Below are 10213 nucleotides of genomic sequence, written 5' to 3'. Positions count from 1 at the left end.
GCTCCCTCTGCTTGCGCCGTCGCCCCGCCCCCCCCCCCCTTGACTCCGTCGGCCCCCCCCAGCTCCGTCGCCCCCCCCCCCGGCTCCATCGCTCCCCCACTGGCTCCGTCGCCCCCCCCCCCGGCTCCATCGCCCCCCCCCCCCAGCTCCGTCGCCCACCCAGCTCCGTCGGCCCCCCCTGGCTTCGTCGCCCCTCCCCGGCTCTGTCGCCCCCCCCCCCCATCTCCATTGGCCCCCCCGGCTCCGTTGCCCCCCCCGACACCGTCAGCCCCGCCCCCACGGCCCCCCCCTGGCTCTGTCGCCCCCCCCAGCTCCGTTGGCCCCCCCCTGGCTCCGTCAGCCCCCCCCAGCTCCGTCGGCCCCCCCCCGACTCCTTCGCCCCCCCTGGTTCCGTCGCCCCCCCCCGGCTCCGTCGGCCCCCCCCCCCAGCTCCGTCGCCCCCCCGACTCCGTCGGCCCCCCCTGGCTCCGTTGCCCCCCCCCGGCCCCCCCAGCTCCGTCGGCCCCCTCGGCTCCGTCGGTCCCCTCCGTCGGCTCCCTCGGCCCCCTCACAAACGACAGACACGGTCAGATATCTTCCATGGTAGGTTGACAGTCACCTTTAAGTGCAATAAAAAATAGTTATAATAATTGTAACAACAATGAAAATAGCAATGACAATCATAATATTACTGACAAGGATGATTATAAACGGGGTTACACCCCCACTCCCCCACCACCTCCATTCAACATGGGTTGACCCACGGGTGACCGCCCGATGTTTTGTAAACAAGTTTAACGTTGAGGGGGTTGTTGGTTATTGATCCCCTCGGACGTGGTGAAGGAGTTTAAAGTTCTCTGCTCAACTCGGCAGAATCGGCGTCTTGGGAAAGGCGACGTTGAGCTGAGAGCCTTGGGAGGAGCGAGAGAGTCTCTTAGCACGTGGGGGAATATCGTCACCCAAAAAAGTAAGAATCGTTTAAATGTGTCTTTGTGTATGTGCGGCGGTGAAGAGCTTCATAGATAATCGGATTTCTTCCGGTAATAAATGTTCTCATGAAACATCCTTAACCTATAAGTTAAACGTAATTGAGGATTCAGGCTTCGCCTAGTAACAGGTTAGTAGGCCTCAAGCCTTAGGCCTAAAGGTTTAATCTTTAATTTGTTCACCCACCTAAGGTGTTTAATAATTTAATTATACAGAGATCGTTAGATGGCAAATCTTCAGTCACCCCTTAATCTGTAAGTGCATTTTTAACTAATTAGAGGATTCTCACGCCGAAGGCTTCGCCTAGTAACAGGTTAGTAGGCCTCAAGCCTTAGGCCTAAAGGTTTAATCTTTAATTTACTTACCCACCTAAGATGTTTAATAATTAAATTTTACAGAGATCGTGAGATGGCAAATCTTCAGTCACCCCTTAAACTGTAAGTGCATTTTTAACTAATTAGAGGATTCTCACGCCGAAAGCTTCGCCTAGTAACATGTTAGTAGGCCTCAAGCCTTAGGCCTAAAGGTTTAATCTTTAATTTGTTCACCCACCTAAGGTGTTTAATAATTTAATTATACAGAGATCGTTAGATGGCAAATCTTCAGTCACCCCTTAAACTGTAAGTGCATTTTTTTTTACTAATTTGAGGATTATTGTATGAAAATGTTGATGTAAATAATAAAATTTAATTTAATTTTATGCGTAATTATCCAAAGTTATGTTAATGTTTCAATTATGTGCATAAATTATGCTAAGTGGAGATATGACGTATTAATTTATGCGAACGCATGCTATTATGCTAATGTATACAGTTATGATAATTAGGCTTAGCTTCGTTGCCCAGGGTCGTATCATCAATCGGCATCATACAATTAATTGTATGAAGTTATGCAGGTGTGCTGTAAGTATGCCAGATTGAGCTCGGCTTTGTTGTCTAGGTTCGTATTATCGATCGCTATAATACAATTATTCTCGCTTTAGCATTTACTGATTATGTATTAGTGTGTTATCTCAGGTCTCCAAATTCAAATCTCACCGCAGGATACAGTTCTTGTAATTAAGAATTAACTTAGGAAATAAACACTCAAACACTGCTGTGTTAAGCAATTTTAATTTCTAAACAAAACTTTAACACTCTAATATGCGAATTCTTATGCTTGAAATTGTCAACACAGTATTCCAGGAGATGTTCCCCTCATTGATCCATACATTTAACCCTCAATAATCACGTTTGTTAACTGGGTACCAGAACAATTGATTACTTCCTCAGAGTAACACGATCATATACGGCGATAGGGAACAAAACTCCTTAAAAATTCGTGCAACGATATTCATACGAAGGCAATAAAGAAACATGTCCTGAAGGCAAAGTACACGGTAATTAATGCATGACCAAGATTACGTAATTGCGAAATGTCTTGGAACAAGGGTGTGTGGCAGTACGCCTGCTTCAGCAAATACTCATCAATTGGCTAAGGCTTCATGGATTCATACATTTAACCCTCAATGATCACGTTTGTTTACTGGGTACCGGAACAAACGATTGCTTCATCAGAGTAACATGAGCATATACGGCAAATACTAATAAAAGTCCTTCTTAGCTCTTTCGGTAAAGTCACGTTGAAGGGCAACAATAAAACATATATAAAACAATAAAAATTCTCACGACGTTTCCACCATAACACAAACGTCGTGAGAATTTTTATTGTTTTATATATATTTTATTATTTTATTGTTTCCCTTCAACGTGACTTTACCGAAAGAGCTAAGAATATGAATTACTGTAGTCACGAAAGCTTTAAATCAAAAGGAATAAAAGTCCTTAAAAAATTCATGCAACGACATTCACACGAAGGCAATAAAGAAACTTATCCCGAAGGCAAAACGTATACGGCAATGAATCCATGGGCAAGATTACGTAAGTTAACGAAATGTTGAAACCATGGTGTGCAGCAGTAGGCCTGCTTCAGCAAATACTTATTAATTGGCTGAGGTTTCAATACATTCACGGGCCAGATTCTGTGATCAAAGGAAGATTTCAACGCAGTGTTCTCCCTGTGAGTGTGTGAATTTGTAACTTATGTTTTTAAACGTTTAGTTTTCATCAATGAATTCGTTGATAATATTTATGCAAATCAAAAAGAAACATAACTACTAAAAATACTTCTACACGACCGTTTCCCCGTAACCCAATGGCAACCGTGTTCTTCGTTATCAGTTGATACTTGACGCACTTATCATGAGTCTTCTTAGTAATGATTCGTGTATATGTGTTGAGTGGGCATGGTATGGGTTGAGTGGGGATGTGTTGTTGATCAATTATTTGCGTCAAGCAGATGCCAGGTGATGCGTTGCAATGTGTGGCGGCGTGCATGTCATACGGATAGCTGGGTTCTCTCACACGGGCGGCCGGAGTTCGGTCCGCAGCCAGTCCGAAGAGTCGGCACGACGCGATGATCCCGTCTTCAGGTAGCACCCACAGCTCTTCCGCTGGCAGCTGACACCCTTGCTTGGTGCGCGCCGGCTCCGGCTCTCTGGCGACGAACGATGCTTTCGTTCGTCGATGGATGACGCTGGAATTCTGGTCAGCTTAGCTCGAACTGCAGTGGCTCTTGTGAGTCGACGCCCAGAGCAGAATGATTTTCGAGCGATACTTCTTCGGACGGCGCTGAATTCGCACGGCGTAGCATGTCACTACTCGGCGAGCCTCACCATCCTGGATGAGTTGCGGAGTCTTCTTCTGCGTCGGCGGTGATCTCCTGCGTCGGTGGCTGGCTGTTATCTTCGGTAGCTGGTCATCTTCGGTAGCTGATGATCGCCGTCTTCTGCCGCTGGTAGCTGTGTTGCAATGTATGGCCCGTGTCTCTCTTTTTATGCCAAAATTTCTTTCTCTACTCGCCTTCTCACAAAGGACCGGAACTTTCTATGATCTCGCTCTGTGTTGTGGGGGGGGGGGGGGAGTTGTATGTGTGTCCGTGTGTGTGTCATTTATTAAGCCATCTGTGTCTCTCCCCAAGCCATCTTTTCATCTGTGGAACACAGATGCCCCCCTGCAATACAAGAGTAATTTCCCTCGCTCTGGGTGTTACATTCTTTGCTATGCCGTGCTGCGGGAAGACAAAGACGGTTGGGAGGGTCTTTTCCTATGGGATACAGTTTATCTTGGTTGTGTGTGACCTATTTCGCCTCATCTTTTCTGGATAACCCTCGGTTTAATAATGCATAATTATTATTTGGTTAATGTTTCCCAAGATTTGTGATTTAACATTGTAATCACCACGTATTTCTTAGGGGTTTTTTTTTTATTTCGTCCCCCTGTCAGTATCCGCGGACCCGTGCTGTTATACTAGAGTAATTTATTGGTGTCTTCAGTTTTAGAGGTATAACTTAGTTTCGGTTAAGCTTCTTGACTGCTGGAATTAATTTCTATGGTTTTTGTAAAGTCACGTAAATGGCAAGATGTAGTGTAATTTAAGGTGAATAACGTTAGTATCAGTATTATGTACGAGAAGTAATACCCACTATGTAGATTGTAGTCTGTTTTTTTATCGTAGCGAGTGTGTAGATTCCTATAATGTCAACTTATTCTTTAAAGCTTTCGTGACTGCAAGGATTCATCTTCTTTGGTTCTTTCGGTAAAGTCACGTAGAATGAGAATAAAATAATAAATTAATAAAATAAAATAACACAATAAAATTCTCACGATGTTTCGGCCACAACACAAGTGGCCTTCATCAGGTGAAGGGATGAGACTGTCTCGAGGACAGCGCTGGAGCGAACACAGCCAAGCTCAGACCGCGACCTTTAAGCTGTGTGAGAAGAAACAGAGCGCCTTGACAAAGGAATTAGCATTTGGTATTACCTTAGAGTCGCGGCTTTAAATCGAAATTTAACCGCCTCTACGGGGAGGGATTCCACATAACCTTAAGATCATTCAACAGACTCCGGGATAAGAAGGCTCAACTAATCGAGTCTCTCACCTTTCTGAAGAGATGCCGCGACTCTAAGGTAATACCAAATGCTAATTCCTTTGTCAAGGCGCTCTGTTTCTTCTCACACAGCTTAAAGGTCGCGGTCTGAGCTTGGCTGTGTTCGCTCCAGCGCTGTCCTCGAGACAGTCTCGTCCCTTCACCTGATGAAGGCCACTTGTGTTGTGGCCGAAACGTCGTGAGAATTTTATTGTGTTATTTTATTTTATTAATTTATTGTTTTATTCTCATTCTACGTGACTTTACCGAAAGAACCAAAGAAGACTTATTCTTGTTGCTGAGTTTTGTCCTATTTCGTCTGATGTATGTGTGTTTGTTCTATTTTATTGTGGTGATGAGATGTCTCATCAAGGCCTGGCTCCTTCCTTCGCGGTCGGGTGTCGCCTTTGTCTATCTCGGTGGGAGTCGTGTTCTCTCCCTTTGTCGTTTTATTGCTACCGCATGTGGCTGGGAAAAAAGGCGGCCGATAGGCTTCCTCTATGGAATCCTTTTCTCTCGGTCCCGTGATCAACCCATCTCGCTCCATCTCCTCTGGGTGACCCTTGGCTTAACTCTAATAATCATTATTTGGTTTATGTTTTCCAAGAGTCATCTTTAATCTTTAATTTGTTTACCCACCTAAAGTGTTGTTAACAACTTCACTGATTTTGAAATAACAAAAATATTTTTTTAACACAAAACATTTTTTTGTTATTTTCTTTGAACCTATCTAAGTGACTTTACCGAAAGACCCAAGAATATTAAATGACCTCGTTTAATAATGATAATTATCATGACAGATTAAGAACAATAATGGTAACAATGATAACATTAACAATAATGAACAATAAGGATAACAAGGATAATTTTATCAATTTATGATAATCGTAATGATGATAGCAATGATACGGATACTGATAATACGGATGATCGTGATAAATATATTATAACAAAACAGATAATGACAATGATACGGATACTGATAATACGGATAATCGTGATAAAGATATTATAACGATACAGATAATGACAATGATACGGATACTGATAATACGGACAATCGTGATAAAGATATAACGATATAGATAATGACAATGATACGGATACTGATAATACAGACAATCGTGATAAAAATATTATAACGATACAGATAATGACTGATACGGATACTGATAATACGGATAATTGTGATAAAGATATTATAATGATACAGATAATGACAATGATACAGATACTGATAATACGGATAATCGTGATAAAGATATTATAACGATACAGATAATGACAAGGCACCTTAATTACTCTCACGCAGCTTAAAGGTCACGGTCTGAGCGTGGCTGTGTTTCACTCCAGCGCTGTCCTCGAGAAAGTCTGGTCCCTTCACCTGATGAAGGCTGCTTGTGTTGTGGCCGAAACGTCGTGATTTTTGTTGTTTTATTTTTTACCTACATGACTTTACCAAGAGTATGATAATAACTCTTATATTTTATTTTAAACAAACCCCCCGCCCCCCAGGAAAGAGAATGCCGTGAATGTTGAAGCAATGGATCTTCCAGACGACGTGGAGACTCACCACGTCGGCGGCGGCGCTCACACCCAGCTCCACTTAGCCCAGCGGAGCGTTACCTTGGAAGGGCTTTGTGTGGTGGTGGAGGAGAAAGAGGAGGAGGTGGAGGAGGAAGAGGCGGAGGAAAAGGAGGAGGGACAGCAGGTGGAACGTGACCCGTGGGATGAGTTAGACAAGCTGGAGTGTGCCTCGTGGGATGAGTTCGACAAGCTGGACGATGAGGTGCAGCGTGTCCTGTGTGATGAGTTAGACGAGGTGGGGGAGCGTGTCCTGTGGGATGCGTTTGACAAGGTGGGGGAGCGTGTCCCATGTGATGAGTTAGACGAGGTGGGGGAGCGTGTCCCGTGGGATGAGTTAGACGAGGTGGAAGATGAAGTGCAGCGTATCCTGTGGGATGAGTTTGACAAGGTGGGGGAGCGTGTCCCGTGGGATGAGTTTGACAAGGTGGAGGAGCGTGTCCCGCGTGATGAGTTAGACAAGGTGGGGGAGCGTGTCCCGTGTGATGAGTTAGACGAGGTGGGGGAGCGTGTCCCATGTGATGAATTAGACGAGGTGGGGGAGCGTGTCCCGTGGGATGAGTTAGACGAGGTGGAAGATGAAGTGCAGCGTATCCTGTGGGATGAGTTTGACAAGGTGGGGGAGCGTGTCTTGTGGGATGAGTTTGACAAGGTGGGGGAGTGTGTCCCGTGTGATGAGTTAGACGAGAGCGTGTCCCGTGTGATGAGTTAGACGAGGTGGGGGAGCGTGTCCCGTGTGATGAGTTAGACGAGGTGGAGGACGTAGGCTACAAGTGCTCTCCCATGGAGTCGATTGGAGACGAGGCTTTGCCGTGTTCCGACGGAGGGGACCCCTGGGAACGGATCTTTGACGTCGCCTCCGCCGTGACCTCCTCCACCGCCTCCACTTCGACGTCGTCGACTCTCGGAGGTCTCCCCTCGGAGGCCATCGACGACGCGACCCGAGGGGGCTCCTCCTGGACAGAGTCGGATCTCGTTATTTTCAAGCTGATAGAAAACGCCTGGCGTGGCGGCGGCGGCGGGGACGACGACGATAGCCTCGGGGAGGTCGCGGCCGCGTCTCCCCGTTTGACTCGGGGTGCAAGATGGAGGAGAAGTGAAGCCAATCACCAAGGCAGGGAACTCCTCTACTTACAAACATCACTTCAGATAATCCCCTACTTATGAACGTTACTGCGAGGACTTCCCTACTTACAATCATTACCGCAGATACTCCCTTATGAGCATCGCCAGAGGGATTCTTCTATTTACTATCACTGCTGCAGGGATTCCCTTACATTACCGCAAGACGCCCCTGTTTACAAGCATTATTATAGAGACGCCCCTACTTACGAACATTACTTCAGAGATTCCCATACTTAAGAGCGCTACGACGTGGATTCCCCTACCTACGGACATCACAGCATGTACTCTATGTACGAACATTACTACAGGGACTTCCTTACTTATGAACATTCGACTTACGAACTTTCAGAGATGCGAACAAACCTGGTCCGTATGTCCACTTGCAGCTGCTCGTACCGAGAGTCGTAAGTTCAACCGGCGCGCAACAGATGGTGGTGGTGGCATCTACAGCGAGGGAAAAAAAGTATTTGATCCCCTGCTGATTTTGTACGTTTGCCCACTGACAAAGAAATGATCAGTCTATAATTTTAATGCTAGGTTTATTTGAACAGTGAGAGACAGAATAACAACAACAAAATGCAGAAAAACGCATGTCAAAAATGTTATAAATTGATTTGCATTTTAATGAGGGAAATAAGTATTTGATCCCCTCTCAAGCAGAAAGATTTCTGGCTCCCAGGTGTCTTTTATACAGGTAACGAGCTGAGATTAGGAGCACACCTGTCCACAGAAGCAATCAATCAATCAGATTCCAAACTCTCCACCATGGCCAAGACCAAAGAGCTCTCCAAGGATGTCAGGGACACGATTGCAGACCTACACAAGGCTGGAATGGGCTACAAGACCATTGCCAAGCAGCTTGGTGAGAAGGTGACAACAGTTGGTGTGATTATTCGCAAATGGAAGAAACACAAAAGATCTGTCAATCTCCCTCGGCCTGGGGCTCCATGCAAGATCTCACCTCGTGGAGTTGCAATGATCATGAGAACGGTGAGGAATCATCCCAGAACTACACAGGAGGATATTGTCAATGATCTCAAGGCAGCTGGGACCATAGTCACTAAGAAAACAATTGGTAACACACTATGTCGTGAAGGACTGAAATCCTGCAGCACCCGCAAGGTCCCCCTGCTCAAGAAAGTTTGCCAATGAACATCTGAATCATTCAGAGGACAACTGGGTGAAAGTGTTGTGGTCAGATGAGACCAAAATGGAGCTCTTTGGCATCAACTCAACTCGCCGTGTTTGGAGGAGGAGGAATGCTGCCTATGACCCCAAGAACACCATCCCCACCGTCAAACATGGAGGTGGAAACATTATGCTTTGGGGGTGTTTTTCTGCTAAAGGGACAGGACAACTTCACCACATCAAAGGAACGATGGACGGGGCCATGTACCGTCAAATCTTGGGTGAGAACCTCGTTCCCTCAGCCAGGGCATTGAAAATGGGTCGTGGATTGGTATTCCAGCATGACAATGACCCAAAACACACGGCCAAGGCAACAAAGGAGTGGCTCAAGAAGAAGCACATTAAGGTCCTGGAGTGGCCTAGCCAGTCTCCAGACCTTAATCCCATAGGAAATCTGTGGAGGGAGCTGAAGGTTCGAGTTTCCAAACGTCAGCCTCGAAACCTTAATGACTTGGAGAAGATCTGCAAAGAGGAGTGGGACAAAATCCCTCCTGAGATGTGTGCAAACGTGGTGGCCAACTACAAGAAACGTCTGACCTCTGTGATTGCCAACAAGGGTTTTGCCACCAAGTACTAAATCATGTTTTGCAGAGGGGTCAAATACTTATTTCCCTCATTAAAATACAAATCAATTTATAACATTTTTGACGTGCGTTTTTCGGAGTGTTTTGTTATTCTGTCTCTCACTGTTCAAATAAACCTACCATTAAAATTATAGACTGATCATTTCTTTGTTAGTGGGCAAAGGTACAAAATCAGCAGGGGATCAAATACTTTTTTCCCTCACTGTACATCTGTTGAACGTGAATAACCAGTGACATCTACATCTGTAGAACATGTAAAACCAGTGGCATCTACATATATAGAAAATGAAGAACCAGTGGCATCTACATTTGCAGAACATGAAGAACCATTGGTATCTACATCTGCAGAACGTGAAGAACCATTGGAATCTACATCTGCTGAACGTTAAGAACCAGTGGCATCCACATCAGTAGAACGTGAATAACCAGTGGCATCTACAGCTGCAGAACATGAAAAACCAGTGGCATCTACATCTGCATAACGTGAAGAACCAGTGGCATCTACATATGAGGAACATGAACCAGTGGCATCTACATCTGCAGAACGTGATGAACCAGTGGCATCTACATCTGCAGAACGTGAAGAACCAGTGGCATCTACAGCTGCAGAACATGTAGGATCAGTGGCATCTACATCTGCAGAACGTGAAGAACCAGTGGCATCTACATCTGTAGACTATGAAGAAGCAGTGGCATCTACATCTGCAGAACGTGAAGAACCAGTGGCATCTACATCTGTAGAATATGAAGAACCAGTGGCATCTACATCTGCAGAACGTGAAGAACCAGTGGCATCT

At 45.5% G+C, this 10213-nt stretch overlaps 1 protein-coding gene across 1 annotated transcript; it reads left to right on the top strand.

Moving 5' to 3' along the window:
* Positions 1-691: 691 nt before the first annotated feature.
* LOC142921779 (uncharacterized) lies at positions 692-9914 on the top strand. The gene is made up of 2 exons (XM_076063105.1): positions 692-946; positions 6451-9914. Exon 2 carries the CDS (start codon positions 6479-6481, stop codon positions 7229-7231), a length of 753 nt encoding a protein of 250 aa, XP_075919220.1. The 5' UTR covers positions 692-946; positions 6451-6478; the 3' UTR covers positions 7232-9914.
* The last annotated feature ends 299 nt before the right edge of the window (positions 9915-10213 follow it).

The sequence above is a fragment of the Petromyzon marinus genome, unplaced genomic scaffold, assembly GCF_048934315.1.
Source record: "Petromyzon marinus isolate PM22_M1 ecotype Great Lakes invasive population unplaced genomic scaffold, UKy_Petmar_22M1.pri1.0 PM_G_Scaffold_9, whole genome shotgun sequence".
Taxonomy (NCBI): domain Eukaryota; kingdom Metazoa; phylum Chordata; class Hyperoartia; order Petromyzontiformes; family Petromyzontidae; genus Petromyzon; species Petromyzon marinus.
The sequence above is the reverse complement of the archived record's forward strand: the minus strand, read 5'-3'. Positions and strand labels throughout refer to the sequence as shown.